The sequence below is a fragment of the Boleophthalmus pectinirostris genome, unplaced genomic scaffold (genome assembly GCF_026225935.1).
Source record: "Boleophthalmus pectinirostris isolate CB_2022bp ecotype Guang Dong unplaced genomic scaffold, ASM2622593v1 HiC_scaffold_11, whole genome shotgun sequence".
In the NCBI taxonomy this organism is placed as follows: Eukaryota; Metazoa; Chordata; class Actinopteri; order Gobiiformes; family Gobiidae; genus Boleophthalmus; species Boleophthalmus pectinirostris.
The window spans coordinates 6,741,501-6,763,025 of NW_026570994.1; the positions used below are offsets into that span (position 1 = coordinate 6,741,501).

The window sequence follows — 21,525 nt, forward strand, 5'->3', positions numbered from 1 at the left end:
TTGGTTAAATAAAAAAAGTACCTGCCTTCCATCGAGCGAACGAATCCTAATGCTCCGAGGTCAGATGGTTCCTACAAAATGAAATCAGACTAGCACGATGGCAAGGCAAGGCAAGTTTCTTTGTATAGCACAATTCATACACAAACGAATTCCAACATTTACAGAATACGAAAGACATGAAAATCACAAAGAAAGAGATTAAAATAACCATAAGTACTAATTTAAGCAAAGAGACTTGTAATTCGATATATTGTGATGGCTGCTGATATTATTGTGAGACTTTTTTATTACAATATTTCTGTTATTGTTACATTCTTATTATATATTACATTTTACAATTTTGATTGTAGATTTAGAAAAGTTTTATCTATTTTCCTAAAGCCTCTCTGTGTAACTTTTTGCCAAAAAATAGACTAAAACAATTAACATGTTTTCGCATTATGGATGTTTTTATGCTTGCATCTCCACAAACCTGACTCTCGCTCTTTGCCTGATTGTGTCCATGGAAATGTGAATTTGTCTATATTCCACGGTATCTCCAGTGAGGAATGTTTTGTAGTATGGTTTTAACATTGTTTCCATTCAATCATGCAATGCCACCTCCAGAAAGTTCCGCAGTGTTGCTTGTAGCGCTGACCCTAACCCAGTGTTCCCAAATTGTTCATGTTCAAAATGTTCTTGAAAAATTACAACACTAAAAGCCTTTGTTTTTGAAAGGAATAAATAAAATTGAATCTAAAAATCTATATCGATCATTGTGAGGAATGAAAAGTGATCAATTGTTTCCCGATATCACCAAGGCCTAGTTGTTTTAATTGTTTACAGTAAAAGTACAACTAAACAAAAAGTAAAACGATAACAAATACTAGGTGGTCTTCAACTACATCTAAATATTTTTGTTTGAGGTAAAACTGAACCATTTTTGAACTACTCCGAACTACTATCGATTCTTCATTTTGACATTGCATCCTTGGGCAAGACACTTTACCTGGCTGTCATTTGCAGTACTAGTTTTTCTACCAAGCCTGATCGTCACAACTACTCGCAATTTGACCCCGTTGAGCTATTGTTTTGTCTTGTGTCTCTCTCTCCTCTCTGTACTCGCACCTCTCCTCTCTCAAACTCACATCTCTTCCCATGGATATGAAAGTCGCAGAGTTGTGTGTGTCTGCGTACTGTCAGCCCGCATTAGCTGCACCTCTTCATCAGTAATGCTAAAATAACCCTTTAGCCAGATTTATTGCTCTAAATGTGGGGGCTGTTGGCTAATGCTATGGCCCCGCGCTGTAAAAATACACTCTGGCGTTCGGTTTGGGCCAAAGAATCAGTGCCGACGCTGCCAGGAAACTATGGCTCACCATTCATGTCCCATATGATCTGAAGAGTGTGATTTATTTGATTGTTAATAATGACAAAAATGTACACTTTTGTAGATGAGCTGGACTTGGGCTGTGAGGACTTCGATGCTGTGGACCACCGACTCAAACTCTTCTTCGACGTGGAGATTTTTGAGGAGGAAGAGGAGCTACATTCATTTTTAAAGGTATTTAGGCTCATAAAATGGCCCCCAGTGTGGTTCCAGTGTGGTTCCAGTGTGGTTCCAGTGTGGTTACAGGTGGGGTGTGAGTTCCTCTCTCCTCTGCTTTGCACAAAATCGTTATGACTAAATGATCAATATTCACAATGGTGCTGTTTGTTTATTTGGCTGGGACAGGACATGCTAATGAACATACAGGAGACACACGCTGTAATGTGCAGGAGTGTAGCCACAGGCTCATTTCCATCCATTGTCCTACACTGACTCTCACAAAAACACTTTTATACATACACAGTGTGTGGGTGAAGTGACTTGCCTAAGGACACAATAACAGTATGTACTGTTGTACAGATGTTTGTACCACCAACCTTCAGGCTGGTGTATGAGCGCTCTAACCACTCCACACCACCGCTCCACGGTGGCATCTGGTATCCCCAGATTCCCAGCAGTCTCCCATCCAAGTACTAACCAGACCCAGACCTGTTTAGCCTCAGAGATCAGACTGGACTGGGCATCTAAAGGTGGTTTTCACAATATTTAGAATATTATTAACTGCAGAATATTTTTATAAAGCTGCTTAAAATAAGTGACCCAGTGGTTTGAACTTACATTCATTAACCCAACGTTTGGCAGTTAGATCCCAGCTCCAACCTGTGAATACTGCAGTTTTGTCCTTGGGCGAGGTACTTCACCAACTTGATTAATGCCTGTAGTTCTACAACTGCAGAAGTTGCTTATCATCTCTGTGCATTAATAATAAAACAGTGAATGTGCTAGACTACTGTTATTATTAGTGACCAGCCCACCCAAATATTTCACGGACTGTTCCAGCTCCAGAAGCATAGAGCCAGTGCCACGGCTGATTGAAGCGCACTGCAGAAGAGCTGTACCTTATATTGTGGCCAGCCGTGAGGATACTTCCAGTAGCTCACCTTGTAAAACCCTTTTCGCCCACAGTACAAATACTGTTTCGTTAATAGCTGGCTTAGACATGGAGCGATTACAATACATTTGTGTGCTGGGCGTACTGCTGCCGGTAGCTCTGTTGCACTAATGATGCAGAACAAAGGCCTTAGATTGTATCGCGTGGATTTTTAATGGAAAATCAAAGCCAGAAAAAGTTTGGTATTAAAGAAATGTGTGAGCGGCCTTCCTGTTATGTTGGAGTACATATAGCAGCGGTGGTAGTAAGATTTAAATGCTCGGTGTAAATTATAACAAGGCTGGAAATATGTTTATGTATATAGCCACTGTAAACTGGCTGGATCAGGGTCAAAAATGTTGTTTACGTCTTTTGTGGAGGATTACTGGAGGTGGTGAAGCGTGGAATGTTAGCTACCATTTGTTCCTGCACGCTTATAGCTCCTGTACTATGGATTATACAGGCTTTAACTACTTCCTAACGCTAGCTTTGGGATTTAAAGATGCACTGTGTAACTTTTCTGCACCTGCTTGTGTCCGTGGAGATGGTATTGCTTTGTAGGATTGTCGAAGGTATGAAAAATCTGAAAAAAAATGTGACTTTTGTTAATTTTTTGCCATTCTGCGGAACATTCAAGGCAACGCAAAAACATCTCCACGGAGACAAGCGGGTGCAGGACTGCCCAACAGAAAGTTACACAGTGCATCTTTAATAATGTTAAGTATGGGAAACAATAAAAAAGCAACCCGGTTTTGGGATTTGAGGGTTTTCAAAGCCTTCAGACATGTCACTTTTTCTAATGAATTGAAATGAATTTGCATTATTCGTGAGCAGCTCCTGTTTATTTTCAGTACCAAACACTGACTTTGTTATTGGGTTGCAAAATATTTTCAGGCTTTTGAGAAAAACATGTTGCTTTATCTTTTCACAAAACCTTTTTATTCTTTTGCACTAGAGACCACTTTATGAAAACAGAGCACAATCCTATCCTATCATTTTGAGATATGGAAATAGTCTGGGTACATTCTCTAAACACATAATAGTACAGTAGATATGGATACAAATGTGTTTTTAAGATAATTTATCGTTTTTTGCAAGGTATGAAAATAAACACAATCTCTAAAACTTGGCTTATCTTTACACTTTATCATATGAGCTCATGAGCAGGAACAAAAAGATCTTAAGTGGCCAAAAGTACTTAACCTGCAATTTATTTTTATTTTATTTTTATTTATTTATTTTATTTTATGTATGTAATTTTTATTTTTTATTTTATTTAAGTTTTTGTATGTAATTTGTATTTTATTTTTATTTTTTGTATGTAATTTTGAATATTTTTTTTTATTATTTTTTTTTATTCATAAGTACATTGCATTTCAACAAAACAACAGATGCATATGAAGTTTTGTTTTTATATTCTAAAAGCAGTTTAAAGTGCCTATGACAGGTTGGATTACACATTTTACTGAAAAACAGTACCTTTATTATATAATTGATAAAATTATCAATTATATTTAAGATTTTATAGAACATTTTACACTTTTTTTTCCCCAATCTGGCCATTTTTTTGGTTTCAATTTACACCAAAGCTCCTCTAATGTGCACAGAGACTATTATTTCACAAATAAAAATGTAAGAAAACACATTTATTTTGTTGAAATCATGTTTAAAGTATCAGAAAAATGTGTTAATTAAAAAAAAATAAATTGTACGTACATTTTGGATTGAATTCTCCCTAGTGTGATGTCGTCATTATGGGATTCTCTAAAACAGAACTGTAATTTTCAGCATATTTTTCCACTTTTCTTCACAAATTGCTTCTCGATTGGTGTAAAACTATAATTTATATTTACAACACCACCAAATTATGCAGAAAAAAAACAAAGAATCACCAAAATCTGTCACACACACTCGAATGCTCTGTTTGCGTCTGGGGCCCGTGAGCATGACTAGCATCGGAACGTTACTAAATAAAATAATAGCTGGGTGTACTTTTTATAATGATTCAGTGTATTTTTACTGCAGTTGGTGTTATTTTCGGTGACTGTGTGTGAGCGGAGCAGACGTTTTCAAGCTGAACCATAACTCACTTTCACGCACTCAGGCCAAATAGTTTCCAGCGCCTTCGGGGACACGGAGCGATGAAAAAACGCTGCAGATTTTCCTTTGCCAAGATAATTTGCTTGGCTTGTAATATAGTAACTTGGATTTTTTAGTTTTGAAAATGTATTCTGAGAAAAATCTAATAAAAAAAGTCTTAATTTGAGTAATTTGCCATTTTACATTTATTTTAAAGGTCCTATATCACAGCATTTTCCGGATTAAGTCGCTCCGGAGTATAAATCGCACCAGCCAAGAAAATGCGCAGTGAAGAAGACAAAAACATATATACGTCGCACCGGACTATAAGTCACACTTTTTGGGGAAATTTATTTTGTAAAATCAGAGACCAGGGACTGACATTTCATCTCGAAAGGCAAGTTACAGTAATAACAATAGAACAGAGAACAACAGACTGAGTGAGGTGTTAATATGTTAATGTAACAGTTATTCAGATAGTTATAGCATAAACAACAGAACATAAGTTCATCAAACTCACGATCTCACTCCAAATCACTAAATCCATTGAATTCTTCATCCTTGACGTCACTTCTGCGCGGCCTCCAGAGATAAACCATAGATCCATGAGGTAAACGGAGCACCGCTTTCTCTTCTGCGTAGCTGTCATCAGACTCAGCATCAGTTCCAGTTAGAATTATTCCGGCCTTACTGAATCCCGACAGGATGGTTTCGATTGTCATTGAAGTTCAGGCTTTGTCGATTCATCCAGTGACTTCCAGGAAAGTTACATGGCGTACCCGCCCGGTTGCCCTGTAGCTGTACTCTCCATCCCCGCTTTCCGCCAGTCAATCACAAGTGTAGGAGTTTAGGAGTACTAGATACTGACACAACATCCTAGAGCGCCCTCTCGCAGCTGTCAGTGTGAAATTTTTAATATATAAGTCACACCGGAGTATAAGTCGCAGGAAACACCCAAACCATGAAAAAAAGTGCGACTTATAATCCAAAAAATACGGTAAACAAAATTAACTCTTGTGAGCTTTTAGTCACGTTATAATGTTGTTACCTCCTCAAAAACAGACCTGGAGTTGTGTTTTGTTTCTTTCACACATTTGAGTAACCCTTTATCATTAGTCTGTCTACATCTCCAAACCTCAAAACACTCCACCTTGTGATGTCACGACGCGAGAGTTTTCAAGTTGACAGCTACCTTTTACCTGTTTTACCACATGACATCACAAGGTGGAGGTTTATACTTTTACTTTAAAGTGTAAAATGGATCCAAATTTCTCATATTTAGGAAGCCAGGTTTCAGAATTCCACCTTAATTTTCTGGTCAAACCAAATTTTCCTATGTAAGAAAACAAAAATTCTCTTGTCCTGCAGGTATTGCGAATGCGGCTCTTGGGGTCAAAGCACGACCACCGTCTGCATCTAATTATAGTGCGCTGTTAACATGCTAGTTGTTAGTATCATCGTGAAGCTTGTAAACTCATTGCAGTGAATAATTACGGTGTTAGGGAAATTCAGGAATAAGTTTGGACCTCTGTAAACTGTATAAAATGGACTAGTTCTGTTTATGGGGGTAAAAAATCGTCCGTCTGCTCCAAACCACACATGCTTTTGGCTGTAGGCTTCTCCGCTAACAAGACCAAAGCTCGTCTCTGACCATTTGAAACTACTGGATCTTGATTCGATTAAAATTTCATTAAAGCTGTACCGTGTAACTTATCTCATGGAGGGTCCAGAATGTTCCATAGTGAAGCATTAATCTCATCAAACATACCTGGAGTTATATTTAGGTTCATTCGCGCTAGTTTGGTGGATTCTGTTTAGTAAGTTTGTTCCCTGTGAGCATTCAAATAACATGTGACTTTAAATTTGCCAGGATTGTTACATCTTAGGTAAAAGTCATGGAGGTCTCTTGTGTGAAAGATGCACTGCATAACTTTTTTCACACAGGGTCCGCCAGCTGCTCATCTCCACAAGGCTGTTATTGCTTTGGAATGTTCCACAGTGAAGCATTAAACTACCTGTCTCCACGAAGATAAGCAAAAAATGAACTAGGCCAAGAAACAAGTCTCAGTGTATTGTAAGAATGCTGTTTTTTCATGGTATTTTTCATAGATAAAAACATCTTTTAATACCATACTGTGGAAAATTCCAGGCAAAACAATCACATCACCATGGAGACAAGCAAACGTTGGACCCTCATACCAGAAAAGTTACACAGTGCACCTTTAATTGTATTGCTTTGCCCTACTTCATTTGTAACTTGCATTTTGAGTTTTCATATGGTGTGCTATAGAGCTATACATTTGATTTATTTATTTTTTTCTCAGGAATTTGGATCTTGTTTTTATTCGTCCATGAAAATACCCTGCCTAAGTAAATGTATTTAAGTACTTGTTTCAATTTGTACCTAAAGAGTAAAAAGTATAAGTATTTTGCGCAGATTTTGAGATCTTACAAGGCTCTGAATGTAGTGGTTTTGAGAAAGATTTGTTCTGAATTTTGTTACATTTCTATATTTTGCTCTCAGACAATAATAAAAAATACTTGTACTTTTCAGTCCTGTTTAAAAATATCATGGAGTAGAAAGTACAAATACTTTTACTTCAAATGCAGTGAAGTAAAAGTAAAAAGTATCCACTTTCAAATCTACTTAAGTAAAGTACAGATACCAAAATTTTTTCTTTAAAGGTGCACTGTGTAACTTTTCAGGTGAGGGTCCATCACCTGCTTGTTTCTATGGATACATCATTGCTCTGCCTGGAATGTTCCACAGTGTGACATTAAACAGCTCTACCTTACATTAATTCAATTGCAAGTGATTTTATAGCTCAAAATTATGTATAAAAACAGGCATTCTGACTGTGAGCGGGGTCGCCTCTCCACAGATCTGACCTGTAACTTGGTCTGGTTTGGTCTCCATGAAGATAGAAAGGTTTAATGCCATACTGTGAAACATTCCAGACAAAACTATGACAAAACGTTAATAGCGATCCTTGTCAGTACCTATATACATATATATTCTAACCAGAGGAACTGCGCTGACAGCTTTAAGACCGCAGTGATAAACCTGCTCTGTTGTAACATCCCATTCACTCTCATTCTTTTCCACCTCCATGTGTGTGTTCCTGCCTTCTGTCCAGTTCATTCACGACTACCCGCTTTGTTTATGTATCCCACTCCGCAGCTCTCCAAGACCTCCAGAGAACAAGTCCAAATGTTGAAATAGCTATTCAAAACCTCCGCCTGTTGCTTGTTATGTCATCTTATTATGCAAAATTGACTTTTTTTGAACGTTTTGCCATGTCATAACATCACTCCCTCATCAAAAACATACCTGGAGTTATATTTAGGTTCATTCGTGTTGGTTTGATGGATCCCGTTTAGCGAGTTTGTTCCCTCTGAGCACTCGAATAATTTGCCAGGGTTGTTACGTCATAGGTAAAAGTCCTGAGGTCCCTTGTGCGTTATTTTAAATCCATAAATCATCGCTTAGACTTGTTCTAAGAATTTCTGAATTTCTTGTTCCAAGCAAATACAATAGAATCTAAGCTGGGTTCATTACAGCTGCGTGCTTCTGTTTGCATGTCGGAAAATGTTGCTAACCTTAGTTGTTGTTTTTTTTCCACTGGTAATTCCCTCTGCTGCCTGTAGACGGCGGCCTAACCCCAGTTCCCTGTATAAGATAGAAACAAAGCGTCTATTGTCAGAAGATACTGTAGCTATTATTATAGGTTCTAAAACATGAAATGACAAAGGAAAGGGACCCAAGAGCATGTTTAAAAGCCAATAACAATACAAGAATGCAAAATATTTGTTCTTAGAAGTACATATGGCACTAAAACCGAGTTAAAGGGCCCATATTACTTCTATTTTCTCTGTTATAATGTTTTTCGTCATCACAAACAAATCTGGGGTTGTTTTGTTTCATTCACACATGTTTAACACACAAACCCTGCAGATTTAGGCTTCTCTCAAACTGAAAACACTCTGTTCCACCTTGTGATGTCATGTGGTAACACAGGAAGTGCTCCACTGTGTTTTTAAACTCCATACAACTTCACAAGAATCATTTGTATAATTTCAGCCCTGGTATTTTCAATCTCTCCTGAACTAAAGGTAAAAAGAAGCTATTAACTTAAAAACTACCACTTCATGACATCACATGGTGGAACAGAGCATTTTGAGCTTTGGAAATGTAGACAGACTGATAATAAAGGGTTACTTCAGGTATCTTTTTGAGGAGGTCAGTTGTGCAATACAGGACCTTTAACACAATGATATAAGATTTGACTTTTTTATGTTTTAAAATAATTTTGGTAACGTTATAATTTATAAACAGTAGATATGACATAGGTAGAGTTAACTTTTATGTAAACAAGGCCTAGAACTTGTCTAAATTGTACAAGTTATGTTATTTTGTTGAATGAAATAAAGAAATTAAACTGCCAAAATGGTCTTCCTTGTATAAATTGTCTTTGCACTGAATTTTTTGTGTTGATGACATATGTAGAAGAATTGTGTTTTAAAACTCAACACTACTTCCTTTATTTTTATATTTTTCCTCTCAACTTTTTTCCTACAAACTGCCACTTAACTGACGTAAAACGATGAAAAATATTGACGACTCTTCCACCACGTCAGAAATTGTAAAAACATGAAAACCTGTCATACACACTTTAAACGTCTGCTGTTTTTCTTGTTTTCTTGTTCTCCAAAGATGTCAGCTGTCAAATTCGGAGAGCCTGGGGAGGTGCCGTCACTGCTGGTGGTGTCCAACCTGAGGATCTACTTCTTGGAAATCACGTCGGATATACAGTAAGCACAATGCAGTGGAAGTGACACAATGAGACAAAGTAGGGCAGGAAGAGGCACGTTTATACATGATATTGTCCCCAGGAATGGGTTTGTACTTTGGGATCCTCAGTGGGAATATTTTGGTGCGTCTATTTACAGCACATCAAATAAACATGTCTCGAAGTAATTTATTCACAATTTCTTACATCATGGTAAGGTTGCATTGTGTACGCTATTCTCCATGGAGATGTGATTACTTTGTCTGGAATGTTTTACAGTATGCTATTAAACCTTTCTATCTGCACGGAGACCGAACCAAACCAAGTTACAGGTCAGATTTTTGGAGAGGCAAGCCCGCACGCAGTCACTATGCCTGTTTTTCTAGGTATTTTTGAGCTATAAAACCACCTGTAATACATGTATCATGAATTTCGGACTTCCGGTCACTGTGCATTGCATACTAGGAAGGATTTTCCAAAAAAGTGAGCATCAAACCGCCATGTTTGTTTTCCCAATGAGATGCGTCTATTGACAAAGCCTGTCTTTTCTAGTCTTTTGAACCATATCGCTTTTGTTTCTGGTTCTGATATTTTCATATTTTAGTTTTGGGATTCGGATGTCGTAATTGTTTGGTTGTTGGATGTTCTAACAGTGGAAAACGGCTCGAGAAATTTGTTTGGGAAGTTCATAACTGCAAAAGGGAATCAAATCTGTGCGACTGTAAACCTCCGTTCAAACTGTTTCCCTTCCCAACGGAATTGAAAAATAGTGAAAGGCGAAGGCAATCCCCCGCTCCACCATGGTTACGAATTTAAAAAGTCAACGCCAAAGCGAAAGGCACCAACCGTTCACTAAGAAACACCTTCCACTACAAAGCGACCAAGACGTGATGTTGCTGTAAAGCCACAAGAACAAGAATGTGCAAGCTCAGCCTGTTTGTCTTCTGCAGCTCTTGCTTAACAAACACGATTTTGCTTTGATGACGCGCCACATACAAAATGTTCACTGCAAACTCGGGATGATTTCTTAGGCAGTCAGAGGTTTCCTTTTTTGTCCTTCCTGTGGATCAATACTGCCCATCACGTTCGCCTTTCACTATTTTTCAATTCCGTTGGGAAGGGAAACAGTTTGAATGGAGGTTTGCAGTCACACAGATCTGATTCCCTTTTGCATTTATGGAGGTCGCAAACTTCTGAAGCCCATTTAACGAGCCGTTTTCCGCTGTTAGGATATCCAACAAGCACACAGTTATGATGTCCGAATCCCAAAACTAAAATCTAACAATATCAGAATCAGAAACAAAAGCAATATGGTTCAAAAGACTAGAAAAGATCGGCTTTGTCAATAGACGCATCGCACTGGGAAAACAAACATGGCTGTTTGATGCTCACTTTTTCGGAAAATCCTTCCCAGTATGCACTGCACAATGACCGGAAGTCCGAAATTCGCGATGCATCTATTGAATAAATGTAAGATAGAGCTGTTTAATGTCATACTGTGGAACATTTGAAGCAGAACAATGGCATATCCATAGAAACAAGAAGGTTTCATATTTCATATTTTAAGATAAAAAATTTTTGTTGCCATTTTGCGAAAACTTACTCACTCACTCACCATAATTCTGGTACTTGTCCCAAAATCTGAATTGGTGATATGCCATTTGTTAAACAGGGGTTAATATGCAAAATACAAACTTTTTAAGACTTTCAATGTCATAGTGTTCCCTCGTTAAAAACATGCCTGAAGAGGTTTTAGATGTCATCTGTGCATGTTTGAGTGATCTAGCAATGTCTCCCGGGCCTATTCGAACCCTCTGTATAGACCGTACGAGCCTGTGCAAAGCTGCTGTGCCCACAAGCCTGCATCACTCATGCTCTCACACTCGTAAATATACAAAAGCGTGACACAAAACAATACACTACAACTTCATAAACCTGATGTGATGTGCGGTCGTTTCATTAGAGGTGTGTGCACTCTGATGGTGTTACTGCCTTGAAGGTGGAGTGACTTAGCGTGGTGAGCAGCAGAACTTATTAAACATTAAACATATAGCTTTTTAAGACAATGAAAGGTAACATGGTGATCTGAATATGTTACGTGTTAGCAGTGAATACCCCATTGAAGTTAAATACACTCTCTTAAAGCCAACAGTGCTAGCCAGGTATCTAAAATTTGAGATAAAATTGTTTCAAGTAAAATAAAAGCTAGTGATGTACCAGGTTGAAATATAAACAGTATTTGTAAACTTTTGAATTCATTCTGGCTCTTTTATTTCGATTTATATTTTCTTCTTTAGCATAAATGAAAACTATTTCTGTGTCCAATTGTCCATCCTAGTCCCTAACCCCTCACTCACTACATGTAATATTTAGTGTGCTTATTCAAAGAGCATTTCAGACACTCAGCTCACTACATTCAGGTCACGTGACTCTGGTGCCTGGGTGAAAAAAAGTCTGCTAAAGTGCGATAAAACTTGATTTCTATCATAAATAACAATCAGATCGACTGACACATGAGTCTTTACGGACTAATAATCATACAAGAGTTTGTCAAGCTGGATTTCATGTAAACGGACTGGATTATTTGCTTTTTGTCTGAGATGTGGAAATTATCGCTATTTTAACAGCTGGAGCTAAAGCGGCTAACACCATAACAGTTTATTTTAGAGTTTTTTATTCATAATCAGGGTCTACAGAGCCATAAACCAGCGCTTGTATCTGCTTCATTCAGTCGTGTTCTGTCCAGTTAAACACCTGTCGCTGTACACTGTTGTTTTCTTGACTCTCCCAGTGCATCGTGGTCTATATTGATCGCTCTAGTGACCACCAATGCTCACTACTTTTCAAGGTGCATTGTAGGAAATTTTGACTGCACTACTTTTTCACCAACTGGACATTCGGACACCCCTAAAAATAGCGTGATCAAGTAGGGAATAGTGTGGACATTCGGTCACAGCCTATACACCTTATTCCAGAAGTTGCTGTGGGCGCTGCCATCATGACTCAGGTTGTATTAGTTTGTATGGGGCTGCCAATCTTGACAGTAAATAAATTCAGATGAAGAAAAAGAGGTAGAGGGCTTCACTGGGTCTTAAAAGAATAAGAAATAGCAGTACAGGTGCTTTATGAGGGTTAAAACAGTAGTCCTTAAACAGAAAATGTAAAAGTCGGCAAGGTACAAACCCGAGGCACTCTGACTGAATATATTAAGTAAGGGTAACTTTCTGTTTAAAGTAATAAGTTCATTTCGGACGATAAAGCTGTTTTAAAGCTCCCCAGAGAATCAGTGTAGTGTTTTATTGTTGGTGCACGTGAATATTGAACATTTTACACAAACGAACCGACTTTATATCATATTTAAGATGCAAAACTTTCCCAAATTCTCCACTGACATGAATGGGATTCCTGTTTAACTGGAAGTGCCACCACAAAAAAAGCGTAGATTAGGAGCATTTAGATACAGGGCGGGGCCGAATAAGGTGAATATTTACAGCAAGTGTGTTAGTACTTTAGAATTTCCTTTCTCACCAAACCGCAGTTCTGGAAGGTAACATCACTAATGTCAATAAAAGGATTCCTTCGACAATATAACATGCGGATTATGTAGAAAGATCGGTATTCCCAGATCTTTGTCATAAAACAAAATGTCTGGTGAGGTTAAAAGACTAGTTTAGTGAGCACAAGTTTCTCATAAATACATTTTATGAAACATTAAATCTCAATTAGAATTTACAGCCTTATCATAAAAGATATTGGTTTAGTATGGCTCCCAATAGCTGATGCGTTACATTGTGTTGCATCGTGTTTCCTAGAAAACATTAATTTTACCATCACTATTGTGTGAAGAACATGGTGTAATATGTGGCTGGCTGGGATTTGAAAATCACCATACAAGAGTCCATGTCTCACACGCCCTGCAGGATCGGGGTGGCATTACATAACACGGGCAGCTTTCTGGGTCACATCTTGAGAACACATTGACCTCAAAGTGTCCAACCCACATGTTTCCCCCAACTTCTGCTCGCTCCTCTCCTCCTCTCCTCTTCTACTCTCCAAACAAGCCCTCTGCAAACAAGACCTCCACTAAAGTAGCCAAAAAATTTACTCTAGAATCAGTAAAGTAACTCAAAGGTGCACTGAGGGTCCGCTACCTGCTTGTCTCCATGGAAATGTTATTGTTGTGTCTATACCTTGAATGATTGTATTTTTGAGCAATAAAAACACCCATAATGAATAAATTCTAGATGGGAATGTTTTAAGTCATACCAGGGAAAGCAAAAACATCTTCATGGAGACAAATAGGTAGTGGACCCTCCACCAAAAAAGTTGCCCAGTGCATTTTTTTAAATCCTGTTTGAAATAAAAAAATATATAAAGTAGTGGTCTAGGAAATGACTCAAGTAAGGGTTAAAAAGGTATCACCCAAGTAAAAGTAATTGTAACTTTCAGGACTTGGTGACATCGGATTTCAAATTTAAATCAATGTCATTTGAAAAAAAAAAAACTAAAATAATGCACAAAATCTGGTATTTTTAAAGGATAGACAGAAAAATTTGATAACTCATATTTGAAGGAGCAGAGCGAGAAACACAAATGTTCAAATCATTTCATATTGTCCACATAAAGTAAGTGCAAAATTTATGGTGTCTGAAAACTACTTGAGTATAATTTCATGGACAAGTTACTCAACCAAATGAAACTCACTTCTGGGAACGACATTTTCAACAAACCATTGAATCTCACTCACTCGCCTTCACTCGCTCTCAAATTGTGCAATAAATACCCATGATCTGATTCCATATCTGGTTTTGATTTCCACAAAAGTAAAGCGGGTACATTACAATTGGGAACGAGACGAAAATCAGATAACTGGGATAATCAGATAACCCAGTATTTAGAACTGGTTTTGGGTGTGTTTACGGAACAGTCACTGTCGGTGAATCAGCAGATTTTTGGAGTAATTGTATTTGAGAAGACAGAAGTACAATGAGTTTTAAAATAACTCTTTTGGGATGGGGTCAGTGGGTTTAAGGAACAGTGTGAAATTGAATTTTTCCTTTGCAACATTGTGATTGGTTTAACACACTTCAAACTCCACCCCTGCTGCAAACACCTGGCTGGAATAAGGGGAGTGTTGAGTGATGTCAACAGCTACTTGAAATTGCAGGCAGCACACACTTACATTTATGTTTTTGACCAAAAAGCCGCAGATTTACCCAGTTTGCACTTGAATTGCCAAAAAACTATAGGCGCAGTGCATAATCATATTAAAGCACCATACAGTTAAATAGTGAAAAAAGTGATAGCAAGGAGAAATTCATTTCTGTCAACTGGACAAAAGTTTATGATTGAAGACATTTTGCAGCTCATCCAAGCTGATTCTTCAGTTCTGGTCAGATGCTGGTGTACACTGCACATCTGCCTAAAGGGAGGAGCTAAATACAATGAAACTACTGTTGCAATATGTTAGCTCCAGAGTAGTTTCAATGTATAGTCAGGTTCCTTATATACTTTTGTGGGAATTTTTGGGGGATTTGCTAAGCTATATATTTTTTGGAAAAGTTATAATATCTGGAGTCAGAAAATCAATGTTTGCATTTGCCCACATGTCTGTATGGCAGCCATATTAAATAAAATAAAAAAAGGCTGCCAAAAAACTCTTTTTGAAATATCTCGGCCTCTGAATAAGTTGAAATGTTGATTTTTAACTACTAAACCCACATTTTCAGGGTTAGGGAATCAAATGGTGCTAGTTACAAAGCTGTAAGACCTACCCACATTAACCCTTAGATGCATAAGTGGGTTAAAAATGACTCGGTTGGTTGTTTTCTTGCAATTTCATTGTAATATTCGCATGTAATACTCCCTGTTCCTCTAAAAACATGTTTTTTTTTTTAATTATCCTGTTGAAATACATCAACAGTATGGGTAAAACAAACTATAAACATCACATGCAGTTGGTCAAATGTATTTCATTTTTTGAAATAGATTGTTTGGATCACCAATTTACCACATTCCATGATTGTAACCCTCTCTCACTACCATAATTCCATTATCTGTCCAAAAATCTGAATTGTTTCCATAACATTTCTAATCACTCCAGAAATCAGATTGCAGATTTTTGATGCGCCTGTAAACATACTATAGCCACTGATTTTGTTTTTGTTGTTGTTTCCGTTTTTCCAGCAGGGGCCAGCTGTCGGACTGGCTGGTGAAGCGGGACAGTCAGCTCATCCTGGAGCTGAGTTACCTGGAGGTGGGGCTGGGCTCTCAGTGCATGCACATGGAGTTCGGGGAGGGGGCGGCAGCCTACACTCTGCTGGTGAGGGACAGCGCGCGATGCAAGAAGTTCTTTGGACTCCTCACAGGTAACACAAGTGCTGGAAGAAGGCTGGTATGGAAAAGTATGGAATGGATTACAGGAAATTGAATTAGAGTTTGGGTTTCCATTTGTTAGCAAGTCTGTGGCTGCCCTGTCAAAAATGTTCTGTAGAGAATTAGTCTGCTAAATCATGTTGTCATTAAAGGAACGGTACGCCTGCACTCATACTGATTCAAAGGTGCATTGTGTAACTTTTCCTGGTGGAAAGTTCGTCAAATGCTTTTATCCGCAGCGATGTTATTTCTTTGTCTGGAATGTTTCACAGTATGGTCAGATCTGTGGAGAGGCGACCACGCTTATGTCCGAATGCCTGTTTGTCTAGGTATTTTTTGAGCTATAAAACCACTTGTAATTGAATAAATGTAAAGTAGAGCTGTTTAATGTCACACTGTGGGACATTCAAGGCAGAGCAATGACATCTCCATAGAAACAAGCGGGTGACGGACTCCCAACCAAAAAGTTAAGTTACGTAGTACAACAAAACGTACTACAATCATAACAGAACCTTTGTTGCCAGACTACATAGAGACGATTCAGATCAGAGAGAATCCCTTTAGGTTTAAACCAACTGGATTTCAGCATTGAAACTGGCAACCCAAATGAGAGACTCATGTGAGGCTCATGCTGCTTTCTAATTGGATAATTATCCCGAAAACCCGAAAACACCAAAATTATAACAAACAACACTCATGTACAATATTTAAAAACTATATTTGAGTTGAACATGTTTAACTCATCTGGGGAGACACACATAAGTAACGTTCATGAAATTGTTTTATCAAAATCTTGCGTACAGTTCCTTTGAAAATGCATGTAACTTTTCTGGTGGAGGGTCTGTCACTTCATGAACATGCTTTTCCTGTAATGTTCCACAGCATGACTCAATGAAAACCTCAAACATTGTCCACAGAGATAGTTGAATAAACACAAAATAGATAAGTTTAATGCCATATTGTGGAGCATTCCAGAGACACAAGCAGATGGTAGATGGTCCACCAGAAAAGTTACCACCCTAGAGCTGGGGTCTCCAACCTATAGCTCAGGAACTACCAGTAGATCTCCATCCCATTATAAGTAGCTTGCAAAAGGATTTCTGAATTACGTATTATATTGAATAACTCAAATTTGATTAATTTGGAATTGTAACCACTGTAAATGTGTTATTTTGAACTTTGTGCACTAATAAAAGGATAATGGTTTTATGTTTTAAAAGCATCTAACTGTACAAGATATAAGGCTTACCCTCATATATCAACTCAATTTCTTGCAATTGCTAAAAATGCGTAGCTTTCTAACATTTTCGTTTTCTAAAGGTACCTCACTGGATACAAAAGGTTGGAGATCCCTGCCCTAGACTATAGTACAATTCTGTTTGAATGTCTGAAAGCAGCAGTTGAGATGTATAGAAACGCAGTGCACGCTTTTACCACCAGAAGTCACCAAAATACTTATATGCTATATAAGCACAAACGTTGACCCTCTTACAAGATGAATGGCCATATAGACTGATGTTTTACATCTTAAAGTGCATGTTTTTCTTATTCTGAGTTGGTTTGGTGGGATAGTAACATAGTACCTGTGGTGAATATTTATCATAGTTTTACATCAGTTAAGTGGCAGAGAAAAAAAGTACAACACTGTAGGAAGTAGCTGAACACCCTGACCTATATCATCAATATAGAAAATGCCATCCAAATTGCAGAGACAGTTTACACATGAGGCAGGGATTTTTCTGGCAGCTTAACAAGATAAAAAATGTTGTAATTTATTTTTTATTAGTCTAATCATAACAATTTAGACACATTTTGGCCCTTGTTAATGGGCCTCTATTACACTTTTATATGTTGTAATGTTGTTTCCTCATCACAAACATACTTCAAGTTGTGTTTTGTTTCACTCACACATGTTTAACACAAAAACCCTGCATTTTTTCTCTCACGGAAAACACTCTGTTCTAGCTTGCGATGTCATGTGTTAATACAGGAGGTGCTCCACTGCGCTTTTAAACTCCATTCACCTTTGCTTGAGTCATTTCGATAATCTAAGCCCTGGAATTGACGATCTCCATTGAACTAAAGATAAAAGGTAGCTGTTAACTTAAAAAAAAAATGACCACTGCATGACATCACAAGGTAGAAAAGAGTATTTTGAGCTTTGGAGATGTAGACAGACTAATAATACTCAATAATTACTCAAACATGTATCGAAACAAAACTCCACGTATATTTCGAATGTCATATCTGTCACATGTGTCCAATCTGCATATAACTTCTACAAAATGAAAAATAGACCTTTTCTTTTGCAATTGGGTTTTAGGTTTGTATTTGCAAATGGAAATTCTATAAAACTCAAACCTTTTAGCTGTTGTGCTGCCTCTGTCTCACCGCTCCAGGCTTTCAAAGGGAAGACTCCGCTCAATAATCTCCTCACTAATTTACCCCCATTAAAGTTATAGAGTGATTCTGAGCCCCGTAGGCCTGCATAGGAACAGCGTGTACTTCCTATAGACCCAGCTACTACATCTGCTACGACTACTGCTGCTACTACTACTGCGTGTGTTCATAAGCGTGAGGCAAAGCGGAGGAAAAGGTTTTATTAGACTAGGGGCTCCCGTGCACCTCTGGAATGTCTGGACACAATATGGAAAATGAATTCAACAATATCCAACAGCCCCCCTGAAGGTACACTATGGGGAAATGCATAGAGGGCTCGTATAGTGGAAAACACTGTGGCTATAGTTGTACTAATGTAATTGGAGAAGTCATGGAATTGGTTTTGTCATAAGGAGGGATCACGGGATACATGGAAAATACACTGCGCCGGCATTTCCTATGGGTTTTTCTATGGCTTTAAAGGCCCTGTACCTGATTGTTCCCATGTATCTGTGCAAAATGTGTCTTGCCCCATATACCGTACTGTAGAAAATGTTTTATTGTCAGATGATCAGGAAGTGCACATTAGCTTGCAGAGTTATTGTGTTATTAGTAGGGGTGTAACGATATCCAAGTCTCACAATTCGATATTTATTGCAATATCATGGGAAAGCTCACGACATGGTGCAGAGGCTCACAATTTGGGATGTAACAATATCCAAATCCCTCGGTACGATATTTTCTTGATATACATCTCACGGTATATTTATTGCGACATTTTGTAGAGTCTAACAAAACTGTTAATATGTTACATTTTCCTCTTAAAATTCCTTGACATGACTTAATCCAAAGAAGACTTAAAAGTGCTTAGAACGTTTTTTTTTGTAGTCTACACTGAAATGGAGCAAAGGATCATGGTCTATGTAGTTCCCTCTTTTTTTTAGTTATTGCTGCACCATAACTCTTAATTTAAGCAAAGAGACATATAATTCAATGTATTGTGATGGTCCACGATATTATTGCGAGATTATTGATTATATGATATCCCGATATTTCAGTTATTGTCACATCCCTATTTAGTTATTAGGTAATTTTTTCAGACTAAGAGTTTTCATACCTGAGAGTTTTGCTCAGAGATATATAACATATAATGTTGCTGTGATGTGTCTGGTCAGCTGATTTATACAGGTTTTTGCGCTGTCTTCCTACCTTCTGACCACTGTAAAAGGGAAAACCATATTATGGACTGGAACGGAGCAAACATCATTGGGACAGAGGACAACAAACATCGTCTCTGGATTAAAGAGGCAATCGAAACGCAGAAATGCAAAACCTGTATAAATTAACTGACCGGACACATCACAGCAACATCACGTGACCACTCTGAAGAAGACCACTAGTGAGCAGTCCAAACTATCAGGTATGAAAACAAATTCTTGGTCTGAAAAAAGAAGCCAATAATATAAATTATCAGAATACCAAATGAACCTCATTGGACTATCATGCTAGTTCTTGTTAGCCTTATCCTGATGGTAAAACTCCAGTCTGCGGTCAGAGTTGTGCAAAGTGCTTATAAACTCACCACGGTGAAAAATTAAAATACTCTGAATGTATAAGGAATAACTTTGGTCCACTGCATACTAGCTCAGAAATTAGATACTGTGACTTCTGCATCTTCAATCTTCAATACATTTTTGTTAAAAGATTGTACTGATCTATTAAAGGTTCAGCACATAACTTTCTATATAGCCAAGGGAACAACATTTCTGCAGAAACTAGTGAGAAAGCACTCCTCCAGGCCACATGAGTCAGGTTAAAAAAAAAAAGGCTAAAAGGTTGCATATTGTGGCTTTTAATTAATATGAATGAAAGCAAATTTGGAACTTCACTGTCTTGTTATTTGTATTATTTTAGTTGGGACAGTACATTTCTGAACACCCGGAACATTACATCCATTGGCTAATATCCAGTCCAACCCTGACTGTGTAGATGAAGGCAGACTGGACGCATGTGTCCTTAAAGAGGGAAACTTAATTAAGCTTTGCCTATAGGGGGCCTCGGTTACACAGCTCAGGCTCAAAAACAAAATTCTGACGAGATTAGCAGCCTCTCATTCCACAGACCACAACAGAACATTTTGTATTAAACAACAAGGGCATTTCACACCAAAACTATGGCACAACAATACCCCCATGGCTGGGCACCGAAAACAGCTGCCGTAATGTTTTTATAGACGAGAAACCAGATTTGAACGCGCTCCCAACACTAACCACAGCTAGAATAACTGACAGGGCAAAGCTGGCTGGGAACGCAATCGGAGAGAGGATGTGGTCTATGCTCTGACGCAGCCCAAAGCCAAAAAACACACAGAACTTTTTGGAAAAATCGCCCATTGATGATTTGTCAATGAAGAGAAAAATGTCCCTGTTTTGAACTCGGGTGCGGACACAGCCAAGCAGTCTAGGTTCAGATTTGGAAAAAAAGAGGAGATGTGTTGATATAGTGCAGAGCAGGCCGACTCCAAACTTGGTGCTGCGCTGGCTACTGATTGAAATCTCGCCTGGCACCTCATTTGAAGTGGCCCCGTCAGAACACGGGAGGCCAGACGGAGTGGGTGGAGTTTAATTCTAGGGTATAATGACCGCGCCGTCACCCACTTGTCTACAATGGTTTTACAGCTTAAATCCAACTCTGGTGCCCTGGGAAAATGTGTCCTATATATTGTGTGTTATTCAACCCTTTTAAACTACATGCGTATGGAGAACAGGTGAAAGTAGTGCTACAAGTGTGACATCTGCACATACAAAACCTCAGCAGAGAAGGTAATGATTCTAATTGGTAAAACACTAAGGAGTTACCTGATTTTTACTGACTTAAAAACATTTAAAACTGAATTATTTCATTTTAGACAGTTTGCAGTTATCCAGAGTTATTCCTCTCTTACCCTTTGCATTCTAAGCATTATTCACTGCATTATGTTTATAAGCAGTTTTAACAAGCTGAGTTTTGCTGTTGCAGTAATGCTAACAACAACTAGCATGCTATCGTCCACTTCTTTATTGTTGGAGAATAAAACGTGTTACAATTAGGTGTAGACGGCATCCATACCTCAAGAGCTTATACCTGCTTATACAATGAATCTGTGCCTTGGGGGGAAAAAAATAGCTGAAATTCATGAGAAAAAATCAGGTACAGGGACCTTTAAGCAGTTTTAACAAGGCTAACAACATTAGCTGCTAACACTTAAGTTTGTTTGCAATGCAGTGAAGGCGATTTGAGGTGATCATGAGATAGCTATAGTATGAGTTTTCACTGTTTTGGACTTTTGTTGTTTCGCACTGACCTTTATTGATTCTACAATTTACATCATCATCATCATCATCTTTATTCCGGACGCATGGTCCATTTTTAAAACAGACAAGGACAGTGACAATACAAAACAA

General features: G+C 38.1%; 1 protein-coding gene across 1 annotated transcript in view; it reads left to right on the plus strand.

Moving 5' to 3' along the window:
- The window catches only part of stk11ip (serine/threonine kinase 11 interacting protein), an 80,339-nt gene that overhangs the window by 34,580 nt on the left and 24,234 nt on the right, over positions 1 to 21,525 (plus strand). The window contains 3 exon segments of the mRNA XM_055163365.1: positions 1,434 to 1,543; positions 9,253 to 9,350; positions 15,515 to 15,696. Coding sequence (XP_055019340.1) covers positions 1,434 to 1,543; positions 9,253 to 9,350; positions 15,515 to 15,696 — 390 coding nt within the window.